Source organism: Chiloscyllium plagiosum, chromosome 35 (assembly GCF_004010195.1).
Source record: "Chiloscyllium plagiosum isolate BGI_BamShark_2017 chromosome 35, ASM401019v2, whole genome shotgun sequence".
In the NCBI taxonomy this organism is placed as follows: domain Eukaryota; kingdom Metazoa; phylum Chordata; class Chondrichthyes; order Orectolobiformes; family Hemiscylliidae; genus Chiloscyllium; species Chiloscyllium plagiosum.
Window position 1 is genome coordinate 7019835 of NC_057744.1, and position 20469 is coordinate 7040303.

The 20469-nt window shown below is 41.8% G+C and overlaps 2 protein-coding genes across 3 annotated transcripts in view; one reads left to right on the forward strand and one right to left on the reverse strand.

The window, feature by feature from the left end:
• The window catches only part of bace1 (beta-secretase 1), a 118453-nt gene extending 98659 nt beyond the window's left edge, over window positions 1-19794 (reverse strand). For both annotated transcript variants that reach the window (XR_006309361.1, XM_043676578.1), the window contains exon 1: window positions 19055-19794. Coding sequence is in view for 1 of the 2 variants with exons in the window: in XM_043676578.1 (XP_043532513.1) it covers window positions 19055-19309 (255 nt within the window). In the remaining variant the exon portion in view is untranslated. The remainder of the gene's footprint in view (window positions 1-19054) is intronic.
• Window positions 19795-20256: 462 nt separating this feature from the next.
• LOC122540544 (centrosomal protein of 164 kDa-like) overlaps window positions 20257-20469 on the forward strand; it is a 214084-nt gene continuing 213871 nt past the window's right edge. The window contains exon 1 of the mRNA XM_043676409.1: window positions 20257-20455. The gene's annotated coding sequence lies outside the window, so the exon portion shown is untranslated. The remainder of the gene's footprint in view (window positions 20456-20469) is intronic.

The window sequence follows — 20469 nt, forward strand, 5'->3', positions numbered from 1 at the left end:
CATCCAAATCATTTATATAAATGACAAAAAGTAGCGGACCCAGCACCGATCCTTGTGGCACTCCACTGGTCACAGGCCCTCCAATCTGAAAAACAATCCTCCATTACCACCCTCTGTCTTCTACCTTTGAGCCAGTTCTGTATCCAAATGGCTAATTCTCCCTGTATTCTATGAGATCTAACCTTGCTAACCAGTCTACCATGTGGAACCTTGTCGAACGCCTTACTGAAGTCCATATAGATCACATCTACCACTCTGCTCTCATCAACTCTCTTTGTTACTTCTTCAAAAAACTCAATCAAGTTTGTGAGACATGATTTCCCATGCACAACGCCATGTTGACTATCCCTAATCAGTCCTTGCCTTTCCCAATACATGTACATCCTGTCCCTCAGGATTCCCTTCAACAACTTGCCCACCACCGAGGTCAGGCTCACTGGTCTATAGTTCCCTGGCTTGTCCTTACCACTCTTATTAAACAGTGGCACTACGTTAGCCAACCTCCAGTCTTCTGGCACCTCATCTGAGGCTATCGATGATACAAATATCTCAGCAAGAGGCCCTTAAATATTCTAAAACTGTTAAAATGCTCTGAGGCAGAACTAGTGACTTAGATTGCTACATAGAATCCCTACAGTGTGGAAACGCACTCTTTGGGCCAACAAATTCACACCAACCCTCCAAACAGTAACCCACCCAGATTCATTCCCCTACTCTATTGTCCTATATGTACCCCTGACTAATGCACCTAACCTACACATCCCTGAACACTATGGGCAATTTAGTATGGCTAATTTACCCAACCTGCACATCTTTGGATTGTGGGAGGAAACCAGAGCACCCAGGGGAAACCCACACAGATACAGGGTGAATATGGAAGCTCCACACAGACAGTTGCCCAAGACTGGAATCAAACCTGGATCGCTGGCACTGTGAGGCAGCAGTACTAACCACTGAGCCACCGCGCCACCCATTAGCAGCTTGCCTCAGTTACCTGTGGGTAGATGTTCCAGGTTTGTTGATGTGGTTGGTGGCAAAATGACGGATGCAGCTGATGTAAATCGCCTAACTCTCACTGATCTCCAAATCCTTGCTAATCTCCAAACCCCTGCAAATCCATTCTGATTAAGATACTAGACGAAGAAATGCCAATGGGCTGAATAGCCTTTTATTTTAAAAATCATAGAGTACCAGCAGAAACCAAAGCAGACTCCATGGGGAGAATGTGCAAACTCCACACAGATGGTGATCTGGGGATGGAATCGAACCCAGGTTCACAGTGCCGTGAGGCAACAATGCTAATGACTGAGCCACTGTGCTTCCCACAGAGAACCCCGATGATACAACACAGAAAGCATTAAATGATATTGGCATCTAGTGTGGATCTAGAAAATAGCACAGTCATCACTTTGTCTGTGTTAAGAGACAGCAGCGTAGCTCACCTCTCTACTACCCTAATGTTTGTTCAGAGAATTTAATTCGGCCTGGAAGCAAGTATCTCACAGAATTGTGAAAAGGCACAGCAGAGATAGAGGTCATTCAGCCCATCGAGCCTGCGTTAGGTGTGTAGGAAGGGAAATGATTATCCTTTCCTGGCACATACTCTCTGCACCAAAGTGTCAGGATTGTAATAGGGTTAACCTTATAAGTGGAAGGAAACAAGATATGCAAATGAGTATGAAAGTAATTAATCTGTATCTGCACTTATACCTGAGCCTCAATCTTTTGGGTGGTTAAGCTTGTCGAAAAATATATCCTATTCTGTTGAGGGAGCAGACTTTTATTCGATAAATGTTTTTAATTTCCTTCAGATAACAAAGGATTTGCCTTTTAATTGTTCATTCTGTCAACATCACCTACCTGTCATTCTCGCTCAGTAGATATTCCAGTCTTACCATTTTACAATTAATAGCATCAAGTAAGCAGCTTTATACCAACGAAATGAGAGACACTTATGCAGTGCCTTATCATGTCTGCCAGAAACGTTTCAAAGTGCTTTGCATAATGTGAATTACTTTGAGGTGTACCGACTATTGTTACCTATGTAAATGTGGCAACTATTTTGTGCTCAGCAATATCCCATAATTCAGTCCTACATTCTTTTATTTTGAGGATAAGGAAGACACGTTGGCCTAGATGCACTGAAGCAAGGGTTTTGATTCATTTGTGGGGTTTAGCCAGCATTATTGTCCATCTCTTGTTGACCATTGAGAAGATGGCGGTGAACCGCTACAATCTATGTTCTGCAGGTAGACCCACAATGCTCATGGGGAGGGAATTCCAGGTTTTTGACCTGGTGACAATGAAAGATTGGTGATATATCTCCAAGTCAGGAAGGTGATGGCTTTGAGGGGAACTTGAAGGTGGTGGTGTTCCCATATATTTGTTGACCTTGTCCTTCTAGAGGGAAGTGGTCGTGGGTTTCAAAGGTGCTGTCCAAGGATCTTTGGTGAGGTTCTGCAGTACATCTTCTGGATGATGCACACTGCTGCTACTAAACGTTTGTGGTAGAGGGAGTGGATGCTTATGGATGTGGTGCCAATCAAGTGGGCTGCTTTGTTCTAGATGGTATCAAGCTTCCTGAGTGTTGCTGGAGCTGCACCCGAACGGGCATGTGAGGAGTATTCCACCACACTCCTGACTTGTGCCTTGTAGATGATAGAGAGCCTTTAGGGAGTAAGGTGATGAGTGACTCGCCACAGTATTTCTGCTATTGTTATGGAGTCATAGAGTTATACAGCATAGAAACAAGCCCTTTGGCCCCACTCGTCAATGCTGACCAGGTATTCTAAACTGAACTAATCCCATTTGCCTGCATTTGGCTCACATCCCTCTGAACCTTTCCTATCTATATACCTGCCCAAATGTCATTTAAGTGTTGTAATTGTACCAACCTCCATCACTTCCTCTGGCAGCTCATTCCATACATGCACCACTGAGTGAAATGCTTGCCACTCAGGTCCCTTTTAAATCTTTCCCCTCTCACCTTAAACTTCTACCTTCTAGTTTTGGACTCCCCTACCCTGGGGGAAAGACCTTGGCTATACACCCTATCAATGCCCCTCATGATTTTATAAACCTTCATAAGGTCACTCCTCAGTCTGCTATTCTCCAGGGGATAAAAGGCCCAGTCTTTCCTTGTAACTCAAACTCTCCAATCTCAGTAACATTCTTATAAACCTTTTATGCACCCTTTCCAGTTTAATAGCATATTTCCTACAACAGGGTGACCAGAATTGTACACAGTACTCCAAAGACAGCCTTACCAATGTCTTGTACAGTTGTAACATTATGCAAAATGCAGCATGCTTGCAGTCTCTAGCCCCTCTCGGACATACACTATCACAACTATTGTGTGAGATCCTCACATCGAATGATATCTAACCTTTTTGTGATTAGTCTCCTGTCATATCCCCGAGAAACCCTCAAGAATATTCAAAATTTATTTTAAGGTATGACTTTTGTTTGAAGCATGAATTATATTGAGAAAAACTCCAGGATATTAATCGCACCTCATAACCTGTTACAAATCTGCAGGGTTTACAGAATTGTCTACACTCTCGATCAATTCACAGTGGTCCTTAAGCGCCAATATATTAAGTCTGCAAACATTCAGACACCTTTAACAACTTCCTATCAATGGCCTGGTCAATTATTGTAATGTATCACTTGGAACTGGAAGATTTAAATGGTCTGTTTCTTTAACCAGGAAGAAAACAATCCAATTGTAAAGTTGTGGCACAACCTTACTTGGAGGAGCTCTCATCGTGGTCTCGAAATCCCTGTCTTCTGTACATCTCTAGCCATCGTGCAACACTGGATCCATTCATCTAACATTTCAGAAGGAACAAATCTTTATTTGTATTGTGCCCTTAACATCATAAAGCCTCCACAGAGACAAAAAAAAACACAGAATATGGCACAAGCCTGGAGGGAAAAGGTTCTTCTAACCTGTAGTCTGCAAATCAAATAATAGTTTCTCTTTTATTTCCCTCCTGTGAACAATGTATTAGGTCATCCTAGTCATGGGACATAAATCGTACGGTATAGTTCATCCTCGTTACAGATGGAAATTGCTTTGGGTGCATCTGTTAATGTATTTCTGTCAAACGGCAATATGTAATATTTTTATAAAGTCATTACTCGGTTTACCTTAAATAGGTTAACAACTTGGTTAGAATTTGCACACAAGAATTGGAGGGAAACTCATTAATCATTAAAAATGTCTCTGTGGCTCTGACATCCAAGTGTGAAGACTCCTTTATCTAGAGCGTTGAGAATGTGGAACTCAGTGCAACATGAAGCAATTGAGGAGAGCGATGAAGCTGGGGAGCTGGAGGATAGCACTTAAGGGGAAGCTGACTGAACACACGAGGGAGAAAGAATTGGAAAATATGTTGACAGATTGAGATGAAATTGGGTAGGAGGTAACTTATTTGCTGCAGAAACATCAGCATAGACCAGACTGACATAAATCTGATGTACTGTAACTCTGTGTAAAATTGTACTTAACAGTGACACAGAGGCTCAGTAGTTAGCACTGCTACCTCATAGTGCCAGGCACGTGGGTTTGATTCCAGCCTTGGATGATTGCCATTCTCCCTGCATTTGCGTGGGTTTCCTCCCACAGTCCATAGTTGTACAGGTTAGGTAGCATGGTCATGCTAAATTGCCCATGATGTGCAGGCTAAGTGGATTAGCCATTCGGAATGCAGGGATAGGGTGTGGGTAGATCTGGATGGGATGCTCTTCAGGGTTGGAGTAGACTCGATAGGCCGAATGGCCTGCTTCTGAATTGTAGGGATTCTATAAAAAAAATATTATTAGTACCAGTAGTTCTATATATAACCTTGGATTTCCAGTGTTGAGACACTAGCTGTGTTTTTATTTGGTTGCAGATAATTATTTATGACTTAATTTTAACTCTGGCAAACTTTCTTCCTTACGTGGGGATGGTTTGTAAAAGCTGGTGATTAGAAAAGTGAAGCACTGGTCTATAGGTTTACAGTAAGTAGGTGATCCACAGCCAGTCCTCTTCAGTACTCATCCAGTAACCTAACCATTATACTGCCATACCCACATATGTCTATAGGCAATCACACTGTTTCTTACAGCACTGACTCTAGCCTTGGAGCCACAAAGCTGTCAGATAAAAACATCTTTCACTGACCAACACCACCCTCCAAAGTTAATGAAGAAATTTTAAGGATAGCATGTATCACACATATCTGCAGCCTTTCGTTAATCATGCTCTCAAGGTTTTCATCTGTTCAACTGCACAGATTTTTTTTTCTATGCGCTTTCACACAACAGAAACTGTCACTGGGTTTATTTAGTGTATCGATTCTGGTACAGTGAAGCAAAAATTGCACTTCAGACAATACGCTTCTTGCGTGCTGGCCCCTTATTCATCATCTGAATTGGTTCCCCTGTCAGTGATTAGCCTGTACTCCGATCTAGTGTTATATATTTTAACTATTGGTTCTCAGGATGTTGGCACCATTGGCAAGGTTGGTATACATCATGATCTTCAGTTGCCCTGTGAAGATAGTGGTGGGCATTCTTCTTGGAACTTGGCTACAGGTGACTTTTTGAGACCAGTTCAGAAGATAATTCAGACTCAGTCTTGTTATGTGGGCTTAGAGTCACATACAGGCCCAGAGCCAGTAAGGGCAGCAAATTTCCTTCCTCCAAAGGAGATTGATGAAGCAGAGGAGTTTGTACAAGAGTCCACCATAATTAAATATCAAACATGTGAAAAGTCATTAACTGTTATCAGCTTTTTGAGATTTTTTTCTAAATGAGTTTGAATTCTCAAGATTTGAACTCAATTAGAATGTTTCATCTAGCCCATGATTAATGTGTTAATTATCAGCCATCATGTTGCTGTGCCCAATGTCACTCGAGTTGATGAGGAAGGAATGAAAGATATACATAAAGCCCCTTTTGTATCTTGAGGACATCTCTAAGAGCCAAAGAATTATTTTGAAGGGCACTCATTAGATTTACCTCAGAAAGTGAAGCATCAATTGTAAGCAAAGCAAGATCCCACCAGCAACAAAAAGATAAACAAAAGAATAATTCTTTGTTGATGTCTGAGAGATGAATACTATCTAATTCTCCAGGAAGAATTCTCCTGCTCTTCTCATAGTGTCGGACGGTGTTTTCATTCAACAATGCCTGAGTTGAGTAATTGACCCCATTTCTAATGTTTTGTGAATGTTCAGCAGCAATGTGGTTGCAAATCACATACTATTAACAGTTGAGAAACAGGCCATTTGGCCCAACAAGTCTAGTGTTTATGCTCCATACGTGTCTCCTCCCACACTACTTCAACTCTTCATAAATACTTCTGTCCTTTCCTCTATCATGTGCTTAACAATCCCCACTTAAATGCACTTATGCTATTCACCTCAATTACTCCTTGTGGCATTGTTCCACAATTTAACTAGTCATTGAATTCCCGAATAGATTTATGAGTGATTACCTTATAATCATGATCCCTAGTTCTGCTCCCTCCTTCAAATTAGTGGCACAGCACAACTTGGGATTAGATCTATTCGACAAGGAACCTCATCGTGTTCCAGGTTTCCCTGAACCTCTGCCTTTCATGTACCTCTAGCCACCATTTTTGTACCCAGTTTAACCAATATTTCGTAAGGAACAAATCCTGTGTTTATATTGTGTCTTTAATGTTATAAAGCTTCCAGAGATGAAAAACAACACAGAATCTTCTCTGTATCTACCCTATTGAAACATTCATAATATTAAAGACATTGAACAGACCACTCCCACTCCCAGTCTTTCCTTTTAAAGGTAAAAGAGCCCCAGGTTCAGTTAATCAATTGTGCACTTTTGTCCATGCTTTTGTATCCTTTCTATAACATGGAGATCCGAATTCTGCACAGCACTCCAAGTGTTGTGTAATGAAATGCTGGAACATGGAGTGATGGAAGAGGGCATTTCCATGGTGCTTAGCAACAGTGGATTAACTTTTGGATGCAGATGGGTTTTGTGCACTGCTGAGCAATTGGCATTCAAATATTAAATGCAGTTTGGATTCCTGTTGTTACAGGTAACATATCAATGTTACCACACCTCATGAAATCAAAGGTGATGGACATGCTCATGGAATCACAGAATAGATGCTGAACTGTGCCGTGCTATGTTTAATTGAGCTATTTCATTAGTTCTACTCTCCCCTTTTTTCCCTTTGTAAATGATCTCCCCTTTAAGTATTTATCTTCGAGATAATTTTTCTTTTGAGAAATGTGCTTGAATATCTAAATATCCATCCTATTCCAAGAACCCTCCCATGATTTTTAATGCTCTGCTCACTGGGCCAATATATGTGTGAGGCATAGGACATGAGGAAGGAGGGAGGTTTTTGTCAATAATGGTGCACTCCAGAAAAATTGTTGAGACACTCTGAGGGTGTGACTTGGAACTGTGTTAATGCGAGCAAGGGGATGACTTCCTTTGAGCAACAAATAATTGATTGAATTTATGTAGCAGTAGAACACCTCCAGGCTCTTCAGAGAAGCAATAATTATCAAATTAAATTTGACTTTGAGTCACATAAGTAAATACTAGAGGACAAGAGATCAAAAATTTTGTTATTGAGGTGGATTTTAAGCATCTTAAAGGGGAAAAGAAAGTTGGGGAGGCAGAGTGATGTAGGGATAGAATTCCAGAGCCTAAGACTTGAGAAATTGAAGGTACAGCCCCTGAGGGAGTGTAGCAAAATGTGCAAAATGCTGGAACCTGAGGAGAAAAGAGATCTCGAAAGGACTGTGAGGCAGGAGATAAGTAGAGATCGCTAAGTCCATGGAGGAATTTGGAAACCGAGATGAGAATTTTAAAGTTGAGACAATGTGCAAACAGAAGCTAATGTAGGTTAGCGAGCACAGGGCTGATGGGTAAGCAGAACTTGGAGCAAGTTAAGACTCAGGCAGCGGGGGCTTAGATTACCTCAAGTTTACAGAGAATAGAATATGGCAGGTTGTCCAGGATAGCATTGGAATAGACAATTTTAATGGTAACAGTAACAAAGGCATGAATGAGGTTTTAGAGATAGACATAACTTCCAACTCTCAAAGAAGTATCTTCGTATGCTTAAGACCGGACTTGCTGTGAATGCTAGAGTTTGTCCCTGCTGTGTAGCTATAACAGTATCTTCTGCATTCTGTTCTATAACCCTGATGTACTTACATAAGGTATGATTTGTCTGTATAGCATGCAAAACAATACTTTTTGCTGTATCTCAGCACATGACAATAATAAATCAAATCAAATCAAAAACAAAAGTCAATGGAAAAGCTCAGCAGGTCTGACACCATGATGAAGAGAAATCAAAATTAATGTTTCGGTCCGGTGACCTTTCCTCAGAACCTGATTTACCAACATCTCCAGTTCTTTCAGTTCAAATCAAATCTAAGTTTGTTGATAAACAGGGAAGGTGATGACCTAGTCGTTTGCTGCTGGGGCTGTTAATCCAGAGCCCCCATGGTTCAAATCCCACCATGGTAGATGTAGAAGGTGAATTTGATTTATTAAAACATACCTGGAATTAAGAATCTAATGACTATGAATCCATTATAGATTGTAAGGGAAAAACCCATCTGGTTCGCTAATGTCCTTTAGGGAAGGAAATCTGCCATCCTTACTGGTCTAGCCTACAAGTGACTCCAATCCTAGAGCTATGTGGTTGACTCTTAACTACCTTCTGGCCAATTAGGGATGAGCAAGAAGTGCTGGTCTATTCCATGAATGAACAAAAAAAAAAATTCAACCATGCATGTGCATTTATTATGTTCAAAATTTTATCCTTGAAATGTCCCAATTTATTCTATGAAAAATCATGTTGCTGATTTGTACCCCATTAGATCGTACAAACAGCAGATCAATGAACAACCAGATAATCTATTTTTTGTGAAGACTGTGGGATGACTGCTAGCTAAAATGATAGGACAAACTCTCCTCTGTCTGTTGGCTATATGAATCTTTTGCGAAATGAAATTGCACAGTACCAGTCCAGCTCATCAAAGGGCATGGAGCCACAGCAAGCGAATGTCCTTAATTTAGCAACTCATTAATACTCTCACACGAACAGGCCACAGGATAGATGGTGCAGGAAATGGAAAAGTGTTAGCCCTGGGCATTTTATTAAGTGCGAAGAGAAATATGAAAGCAGAGGTCCTATCTGTACTCTGTATCTGGTTGCAGAGAGAATGCATGGTGTACAGATGCTGCATACAAAGCGACAGTGAGCACTCAGTTGGATGCACAAGGCACAGTTCTGTTGACTCAGCTATATTTATGTGGTGCAAAGGATAGAGTTAAATTTAAACACCTTTTAAGGCAATGGAGCTGTATTGCCGATGGTGACTTGGTGATACTGCCAGCTTCTTCCGTGTTATTTAAGCCAGAATAGGATATGGAGTGCACAGCCCTGAAATGGGCCATTCAATCTAACTGGTCTAGGCTGGTGTTTCTGTTCTGCCTGCTCCCTCTCCCACACCTCTTCATTTCAGCATGATCCTCTCACCTGCACATGGTTATGTTGTTTGTCTTTAAATGCAACAAAGTGATTCACCTCATCTGTTCCATCTGGCAGTGAGTTCCACATTCTCACCGGTAAACAGATCCCAAACCAGATGGTGAAATATCAAACTAAATAAAATCATTTTATTGATATTATTTATCAAATACAGCTTAACATATTTGGGCAGCATGGTGACTCAGTAGTTAGCGTTGTTGCCTCACAGCACCAGGGAGCTAGTTTGATTCTACCCTCAGGTGACTGTCTTTGTGGAGTTTGCACACTCTCTCCGTGTCTGTGTGGGTTTCCTCCAGGTGCTCCAGTTTCCTCCCAAAGTCCAGGGATGCGCAGGTTAGGCGGACTAGCCATGGGGAACGCAGGGTTCCAGAGATGGAATGGGTCTGGCTGGGATGCTCTTCGGCACATCCGTGTGGATTTGATGGGCAGAATGGCCTGCTTCCACACTGTAGGGATTCTATCTATGTCTGCTTACTATCTCCAACTCAGTATCCCAGCAGTCTCTCTTGACACTACCTTAAAAATAAATAATTAAATGTGCTTAAACCTAACAAACAAATTAATATCCCCATTGTAGGGCATGACAACAAGAGTCAGAAGTTGAACTTAAATTTACAAATTTAAATTTTTAAGTTATTTTTTTGGGGTGATTACACACAGCAGCCCATACACAATCTCTTTTTATTTGTTCTCTAAACTTATTATAGATATTTTCTAATCAACCTGTATAGGGATGTTTTTATACACCTCTGGAGCAGGACTTTAACCTGGGCCTCCTGGTCCAAAGACAGGGTCACTACCACTGCACCACAAGCATTCTTAGTAACTGCTCTAAGATATTTTCATAATCAATCCATAGTGAGTGCTCTAAGCACCTCATTAAACAATGCCCTTCACTTGCCTGTGTATCCTATCAATATAATTAACATATCATTAATATTTACCACTCTCCTCAGGCTTCTTGTGGTGCAGTGGTAGTGTCCCTAATTCTGCACAGGCGGCCCACCTGCTCCAGAGGAGTATAATAACAATTCTGAATAGGTTGATTAAAAATATTAAAATGTACCTATATTGGAAAGGCTCTTGTGGTGGAGTGGTAGTGTCTGTACCTCTGAGGCAGGAGGCTTGGGTTCAAGTCTTACCTGTGCCAGAGGCATGTAATAACATCTCTACACAGGTCAATAAGAAAATACCTTACCACTATCCCAAAGCTCATCCTCATTCCTATTTGGATTTATGAATGACTATTTCGTATTTATGGCCCTCAGTTCTGCCCCTCCCATAAGTGGAACCACCTTCTCCACACTTTTCTTCTCTCTCAGTTCCTGAGTCCCAAAGACCTCTATGTCAGTGCTGCCAAAACAATTTTTTCCATTGTGACACCGTTTACTTGAAAATTGTCATGAGCTTTCTTCAGGGAGAAGTGGACAACTAGTGGGGGGTGGGGGGTGAGATCTAATTGAGCAGGTGAGGGGTGTTCACCTATTCTTATATATCTCCTTCTCTCTCCTCCACTGCCCTGGAGCTCATGACCCCAAAATTTCTGCTCATGACCCACTTGGGTTGCCCGCTCCCACTTTCGAAAACCCAGCTCTATGAGATCATTCCAATGTTCTCTTTTCTAGAGACCAAAGCCACCCTCCAAACTTGTCCTATATTGCAGACTAACTACAACCTCTCAGTTTCTGGTATCCTTGTTACTACGCAATTCGGAAGAAAAGCAAGTGACAGAGATAAGGCCGTTAGAATCAGAAAGGAGCATCAGGGGAGATACGTGTGTGTGCACATCAGATAAAAAATCTGACCTCCTTCATCATACATCAAACATCACGGTCACCCACTTTCTGCTCAAAGGACATTTTTTTCACACTCACATATAATTTAGTTTTAGATTAGATTTAGACTCATATTTTATTGTCATGTGTATAGGAATATATGAATACAGTGAAAGTATTCAAAGTTGCCAGTCTCTGGCACCATCTTAGTACTTAAAAGTCAGGATTAAAAACAGAAGCAGAAATAAAAGAAACAGCACAAACAAATATGTATAACACTGAGGAAAAGCCAATATTCTTTTAATATTAACATTCTTAATTCATTATTCCAGATTGCACCAGCAGTGATGAAACAATAACCACCAATATTTCATTCTAATATTCTGCAGCTCAAAAAGGTTCTTCCTGTGTAATTGCTGAACTGAGTGACTTATTTGGAGGTCTTGTGCGGCCAAAGAGAAATACTAAAATATAATAATGCAAAAAATTGCAATCTCATGAAGCGTAAAACAGAACATCTTCTGTTGAGTCTATTTAACATTTAATGACTTAAAGGCCCTACAACTTTCCAAGTTTCCCTCACACATCCCCAATTTTCCATGCTTCACCATGCCTTCAGCAGCCAAGTCCCTAAGTTCTGGAATTCTGTCCCTAAATGTTTTCACCTCCCTACCTCCCTTCTTTCTTAGATTAGATTACTTACAGTGTGGAAACAGGCCCTTCGGCCCAACAAGTCCACACCAACCCACACCCCTATATTTACCCCTTCACCTAACACTACAGGCAATTTAGCATGGCCAATTCACCTGACCTGCACATCTTTGGACTGTGGGAGGAAACCACAGCACCCGGAGGAAATCCACACAGACACGGGGAGAATGTGCAAACTCCACACAGTCACCTGAGGCGGGAATTGAACCCAGGTCTCTGGTGCTGTGAGGCAGCAGTGCTAACCACTGTGACACTGTGCCGCCCACTGAGCTTTCAAGATGCTCCTCAAAATCTATTGTAATTTTCTGTAACTAAACTTACAATAACCAGGTCCATTTCTCCTTCTGTGGCTCAATATCCAAGCGCCCGCTGCGAGAAACCTGAGGGTATTTTCACAGCACTAAAGACACTACATAAATACAAGTGGTTGTTTTTGGTTGCTCATGTCCAGGTTAGAGTATTAATGGGGGATATAATTGTTGGGATGGTGTTGAGGGGTGCTGCCCAAGGGGAAAGCCCAAAGTTTCCTTGTGAGGTGAGAGGAGCACATTATTATCGCGGCACTCAAGGCAATCCTAAGATAGTTTTATGCACATCCTACATCACTGCTCTGATTTTCACCACAACATTCTCAACTCCCACAGGGAGCAATAAGGTGGCTGATGGTGGAGAGTTGGTGTGCAGGTAGCTAATATTGAGCTTTGTATTCTGGCATGAAAGGTAGAATGTACTTGTTAGATTCTGAAGACTGGGAAGGTTGTTAGATGCCTGCAGAGTGCTGACAGGGATGTACTGTCTTGCAGTTCTGTAGCTAGAATGTGACCTGCTAAAAGGCAAGTGCAGCATTTAACTCTGCACAAAACTGGCAAGATAGTGATTGATGCTGACAGGAAAATAACAATCTTTCCATTCCCATTACCTACTCCTGTGGACCTCCTCACAGCCAGAGTGACTAACCTTGGAAGTTTCTGGAAAATTATGTACGGCACTTCCTGGAAGTTGCCTGATTACCCATGTGGGGTGTGAGAGAAACTTTACTGAAGATCCTTGAATTGGATACACATTTCTGTTTCTCTAACTTGCCTTCATCTGATCTAGGCTGGAGGAGGTTACAGAGCTGCAGACACTTTCTAAATGCAAATTGTTATACGGTTGCTACCATATTTGTGTCACTTTAGTTTTACCGATAACACTGAGTTGTAGTTCTTTCTTGGCTTACTCTTGCTAAGTTTTGAATACTCCATATCAAATATCCACCATACTTGCCACATCCCCAGTGTGTTAATTGAAATTGAAAGGTTTTTGATCAGTCTCCAACTCTTAACCTACACCTATTCAGGAGTGTGGAAAAAGTGAACTCTCTGCCTTCCCTTCCAACTACCATCCAAAACCCCAAACTTGGTGTTATCCATGTTTTTTTACTTTATTCATCTTCTCTCCTATTTTTTCCAGACCTGGTGTTGTTCTGCACTGTGAGCCATCCCTCAGATGTTTCAATTAAAGAACAAAATTAACAAATCTGTAAAGATCTGTTCATGATCAGTCAGTTACTGCCTTATCTCACTCATGAAAAAAACTTTGCATTACTTTGATCTGAACAAGAATATTTATTCAGCTGCATACATAAGGGACTTCTGAGAGGACATACAGTTCTGTGTGTTGAAAGGTCACACAAAAATCTATGACTAATGAATATTTATTTGCTTTAAACAGGTTGGCTTCTGGAAGTTCAGCTAATTCTTTGAAATGATGCAAATGGTTAAAGTCTTTTATGCAGTAAAGGAGATCGAGGAGGTTGATTTTGGGAGATGCAGGGGAAATTGAATTAGATTGATTAAAGGGCTTCAGTTATGCATTGCTTCACGATTAATGCTACTATATAAAGTGATCCTGGATGATTGCATTGCAGGCTCAAGATGGCAGCAAATATTGTCAATAGCACGGAGTGTGCTGCCTGGGCCAGCAACACCCAAAGTAAAAAACATAGAGCGCTGGAGAAAGTCAGTGGGTCTGGCAGCATCTGTGGAGGGAGAAGCAGGGTTAACATTTTGAGTCTGACATGACTTTTTTGGAACTGGAGAGCCCAAGTGTCCCCGTTCCAGGTGGCACCATACTGCGCCATTCACTTAAACTCCTTTCCACAGTTAAAAGTCCTCCTTTCAGGTTTACCTCCACAAACACAGCTGACTCTTGCTTTGCATCAGTTTCTACTCTTTCTCCATTAATGTTAATTTTTATCACGCATCATCATTTATTTCTTCCTCCCTCTACACTCTGTGTTGCCCTTACTTAATTTTGGCATCTAAACCACGACTCGTGAGAGACAGGACCTTTCATTTTCATGGAAATTCTCGCCTGCAGAATGCTGTAGTTGATCGCTACCATTAGAGGCAGAATTCTCATTGGAATCGGCAATGGAGAGTAGGGGAGAGACACCAGCTGTGCTTCCAAACTGGTGATACTGGTGTGAAACACTAATGATGAGCACTGTTCAATTTTGGAAAGGTTCTAGCCAGAGCAGGTAGGGGACTCATGAAATGATCAAGAACAAGGGGGCACGATTTAAAGAAATTGGTAAGAGAAGCCAAGGTAACATGGGAAAACTTTTGTCACGCAGCAAGTGGCACATTCAAAATGGAATTACACTATCGCCTATAAAGTAAGAAAGTGTGAGGCTATAGGGAGAAAGCACAAAATAAATTGCTCGTTTGGAGAGCCAGTGCTGATAGGATGGGTCCAAATACCTCTCTGTACTGAGAAATTTCTATGGTTTTTCTGTCATGTACATTAGAGTAGGATATATTTTAAACTTTTTATGCACTCATGGGATGTAGGCATCATTAGCAAGGCCAACATTTGTTGCCTTTCACTAAATGACCTTAAAATGGCGCTGTGGGCTGCCTCCAAAACATGCTGCAGTCAGTGTGGTGTACGTCCAGGGCAGGACTTCCTGGAATTTAATTCAGTGACAGTGAAGTTCCACCATTATACTTCCAAGGTAATAGTGAGGACTGCAGACGCTGGAGATCAGAATCAAAAAGTGTGGCCCCTGACCAACTGTGCTTTTCCAGCACCACACTCTTTGACTTGTTATATTTCAAAGTCAGGACAGTGTGAGGCAGTGTGAGGGGAACTTGCAAGTAGTGTATCCCCATATATCTGCTGCAGTTGCTCTTCTCGATGGTAGGGGGTCACAGGTTTTGAAAGTACTGTTTAAGAAGTGTTTGTAGGTTACAGCATTGGGTCTTATTGGTGGTACACCCTTCTGCCTCAGTGCATCTGTGGTGAAAGAAATAAATGATGATGGTGGTGGATACAGTTCCTATTAAACTGGCTAGGAGAAAGTGAGGACTGCAGATACTGGAGATCACAGTCGAGAATGTGGTGCTGGAAAAGCACAGCAGGTCAAGCAGCATCAGAGGAGCAGGAATACCAATGTTTGGGCATAAGCCCTTCATGCTACCTGACCTGCTATACTTTGTCAGCACCACACTCTTGACTATTAAGCTGGCTGCTTTGTTCTGGATGGTGTTGAGTTTCAAGCTGCATTCATCCAGGCAAGTGGGGAGTATTTCATCACACTCCCAACTTGTGCCTTGTAGATGGACAAAAGGTTTTCAGCAACTGAGAGATGGATTAGCTGCACTAACTTCAGGGATTGACAAAATAGACAAGGAAAGGGGCAATCTAGAACAAGGGGTTATAGTTTTAGGGTAAGGTCTAAGCAGATTTAAAATAGAGATGAGGAGAAATTACTTCTCTCAAAGTGTGGTCAATCTGTGGAATTCATTATCCCAGAGTATGGTGGATGTTGAGACACTGAGTAAATTTAAGGAGGAAATAAACATATCTCATGAGTAACAGGTTGAAGGGTTACGGAACTGGGCAAGAAAATGGAGTTGAGGCCGAGTTGAGATCAAGCGTGATCACAGCAAATTTAGTTAGAGACAAAAAAAACTGCAGATGCTGGAATCCAAGGTAGACAAGCAGCAGGCTGGAAGAATACAAGTCAGGCAGTATCAGGAGGTGGAAAAGTCAACGTTTTGGGTGTAACCATTCTTCAGGATGAGTGGTGGGTGTAAGGGGAGCTGCAGATTATGTGGGTGGTGGGGGGAGGGCTTTGGTGGGGAGACAGCCGGGATGGTGAGGTAGTGATAGGTGAACACAGGTAGAGTTTGCCGAGCATTTCAGCCAGGACCGCAGGAGCTGACCTGACCAACCAGACACTGCCCATTTTAATTCCCCCCTCCCACTCCCTTTCTGACATGATCATCCTTGGCCTCTTCCATTACCACAGTGAATCAGACTGCAAATTGGAGGAACAACACCAGCTTCCACCTGGGCAGCCTCTGGCCTGGAGGACTCAACATTGAGGTCTCCAATTTCAAATAACCTCCCTTCCCATCCCCCAACTCCCTTTCCAGTCCCTCTCCCTCCCTTCCATTCCCTCTGACCGACACTTCCTTCCAGCTACCAAACGGAGTCATTCCTCCCATCGACCAACCAGGTTGTACCCTCTACCTGTGTTCACTTAGCACTTTTTCACCATTCCACTCCATCCCCATCCAAAACCCTCCCCAACACCCTCTTTATCTATAGCTCTCCTTACACCCATCCCAGTCCTGAAGAAGGGTTACACCCAAAACGTTGACTTCTCTACTTTCTGATGCTGCCTGGCTTGCTGTGTTCTTCCAGGCTCCTGCTTGTCTGCCTATGATCACATCAAATAGTAGAGCAAGCTTGAGGGGCTGAATGGCCTATTCCTGCTCTTCATTCTCATGTTCCTGTTGGTTAAGGTTTTTACAAATTAATTTCATGTGGAATCCGTAGAAGGTAGTGTGACGAATTCTGGTTTCCCTGCTCTAGGAAATACGCTGTAAAACCAGAAAAAGTCCGAAAAAGATTTACAAGGATGTTGCCAGTATGGAGGGTTTAAGATATAGGGAGACGTTGAATTGGCTGGGGCTATTTTCCCTGGAGCATCAGAGACTGAGGGGTGACCTTACAAAGATTTTAAAAATCATGAGGAGCAAGGATAGGGTGAATAGCCAAGGCCATTTTCCCAGGAAATGGGAGTTCAAAACTAGAGGGCATAGGTTTAAGTTGAGAAGGGAAATATTTAAAAGGGAGCTGAGGGGGCAGAGTTTCCATGCAGAGGGTGGTGCGTGTATGGAATGAGCTGCCAGAGGGAGCGGTGGAGGCTGGTGCAATTACAACATTTAATCTGGATGGGTTTATGAATAGGAAGGGTTTAGAGGGATATGGGCTGGGTGTTGGCAAATGGGACTGGATTAGTTTAGGATATTTGGTTGGCATGGTCAAGTTGGACTGAAAGGTCTGTTTCCGTGTTGTATAACTCTATAACTGTTATTTTATTCCACTGATCTTAGCTAGATTCAAGCAAAAACAATCATAAAAGAACAATGCCATGATGTAATGCCTCATGTTGTCCAAAAAAACACAATGAAGATAATAATTTGATATTTAATCATGGCTTTAAAGGTGGTACTCAATTTTTCCATTTAGCAAAACTGTCAAATATTAACTCATGAGTCAACATTTTGCAAGATTATTTTAAAATGACTGAGTGAACTGACCTCAGTTTAGTATCAACTAAAATGAACAAAGGTCATTGATTAAACTTAAAAGTATTGGACCAAAAATTCTGTTCACAACTACTGAGAGGTTTTCCACTAATTACTGTGGTGTTAAATGTATGATTTACAACAATGTCTACGTAATAAGTCCTAAAACTAACCTCTCTCCCGAAGAACAATAATCAAAACAAGAACATTCTTTGATTGTAGACTGTTTAAAGGGTTGGAACATTGGGTCAGATGAGATAATTTCTTATTAGGAAATGAGAAAAGTGGATCGCTAAGTTGTTTAGAAAGAGATGCAGAAGATTAAAAAGAGATACAGAGATTAAAAATATGCCCTCTTGAAATTATTAATTAAAATTACACTAAAAACAACAGCAGGATTAAAATTAATGTTTGAAACCAGACAATGGCAGTGGCATAAGCTAGCTAGTATTTGCCCTCCATCACTCAGCAGCAGAAGTTACTGCAGAGAAATGAGTAATGGGGATTCTGGCTGATTTCTTTACTGTTTTCCCTGCACAGAAGACCTGAGGCCTTCTGGTATGACCCTAGAATTGTAAGTGTAGACAAGTGATCAAACCTGGTTTTTGATGAATATGGTTGAGTTCTTCGGTGGATAAAATGCTTACCACCTGAACCATTAGAGACACAAGTCCCTCTTACCCAAGCCGAATCTTTGTTTTGGTTTTACACTCAATTCCAAGGAGTCTTACTGAAAAGATTTTTTTCCATCAACTGAAGGAAATCCTCTTTGCATCATGAAGACAAATGGAAATGAGCAGGCTGCATTCTGGTTCAGTACAAACATTGATTTTGGGCGGAACTGAGGTGTAATTATTCCCAAATCTATTTGTCAATTTTATGTTGGTTTCAGAAAAGAAGACTTCCAGTTAAAGGGGTATTCTCTTGAATAAATGTTTGACAAATCTTTTCAAGAAACAAAACAAAGTATTTAGGAAAGAAAGAAGGTCGTATTTTGGTACATTATATTTGTAATCTTTACATGGAAGAGACTAAGTGATGCGTTCTGAAGCGGTTTCTCCCACGCTCCCGTAGAAAAAGGTTGGACAAACACCTTTTGCACATTTAAGTGGCACGGTTTATTCAAAACCAAGCTGGAACTAATGTGCTACTTTCAAAATAAAAGATATTCCTCTGTAAAATTAACAGAAATGTAAGAAAAATAGTTTTCTGCTGTCTATTTAAATGAAGGGCTTTACTGATATACAGTATTAAAAATAGCGAACATTGTTACTGTATTTTGATACAGGTTATTATCATTATTCTTGGATACAATTTACAATGCAGAACATATATAATTATCGATGCCAATTTATATATACGTAGATGCATAGATACATGAATTTAAAACATAATTTACATAGTAAACACCGTTCCACTCTTACCTTCTGAGGGGGTGTTCCTATGGTCATCTCCACATAATATCCCTGTCCAGATTTCCCTCTCAGATTATCAACCATATCCATAAAATTTATACTTTGTCTCCGACCAGTCTCATCGGCAGCTCTGGGCAACCTGCTGGGGATCCCGATATCATTTTTCAGAGGGACCTTGATCCCTGACGGCTCTCCGTTGCAATACAACCATTCAGTCAAAGAGCAAAGCAACAGCAGAAAACGAGAAAGGGGACAAAAATTCATTTCGAAACACTTTCTTCCCTCTCTTTTGTTTAAAAGGAAAAGACAAGTGCGATTGCACAGCAGCTGCCTGCAAATGATATTTATTTAACCCCCTCTCGCACTACATTGAGACATGTGGGGGGGAAGGCAAGCACACGGTGTCGGATGCTTCATTGATGGGTTTAAAAGGAACGGCATTTAAAAAAAAGGCAGTGAGTTCATTACTGGTTTACATGAATGGATCTTCGTGGAGAGTCTGGGAAGCTGTAGAAAATGCCATTATTGTTCATGACTCTACTATTTGAGATTGTAAATCGATGCTTGATGGAATAAATGGTGATAGGTTTCGGTAGAGGCAGCATCAGCAGAGACTGAACAATCTTCCGACTGTCTCTCTGCTTCCCCACTCCAACGGAAGAACTATTGTACATACAGTAAAATACAGGAATGACGCTGGGAAAAGCAGGGGGAGCAAGGTTGATAAAGCCCTCTGGGTGTTGTAGTTTCTCATCTTATTGCTATAATGATTGGAAACTCTGCTGTGCATCCTCGTGTCTCCTCCTGGTGCCTTTCTATGCATCCCACAGAAAGAAAATCTAGAAAGGAGCACAGTCTGCTATTGCACACAGAGGGATGCATTTAAACACATCTCTCAATTCAACCACTTTGAACAGTCATTTTTACTTTGAAAAGATTTGCTTGCAATAAGGCTCAGAGAGATAGTTCTGGAGCCACAGGTGCTGAAATGCCTTTGCCCTCAAATTCTGTATCGCTTCAATTCTCTACAAGTTGCAGTGGGTCTGGGCTGGGGAAACTACAACTCCCGGCGGGCGTTGCGGCAGTGCTACGCATGCGTACCTATCACAGCCGTAGGGGGCGGTGACCACAGTTTTGATCGACGGTCGGAATGGACCAATCAGATACCAGGTACCGTTGACTGTAGGCATTATGGGCCAATCGGATAGAGGAGAGGTGAGGAGCGGGACGGGAGGCTGCGTTGCTTGAAGTGTGGCGCCGGAAGTGACCTTTTAGCTGAATTTATTTAGTGTTTTTCTGTTCTAATCCTGGGAAGTGTCAAAGTGGCAGTGGTGGTGTCTGAGGAGCGGGGGCTGGTTCATGGAGGCGGCTCTCCCCGCGCCTGAGGGCAGCGCGGGCCCAGCGGCTCAGGTACGCGACCTGGT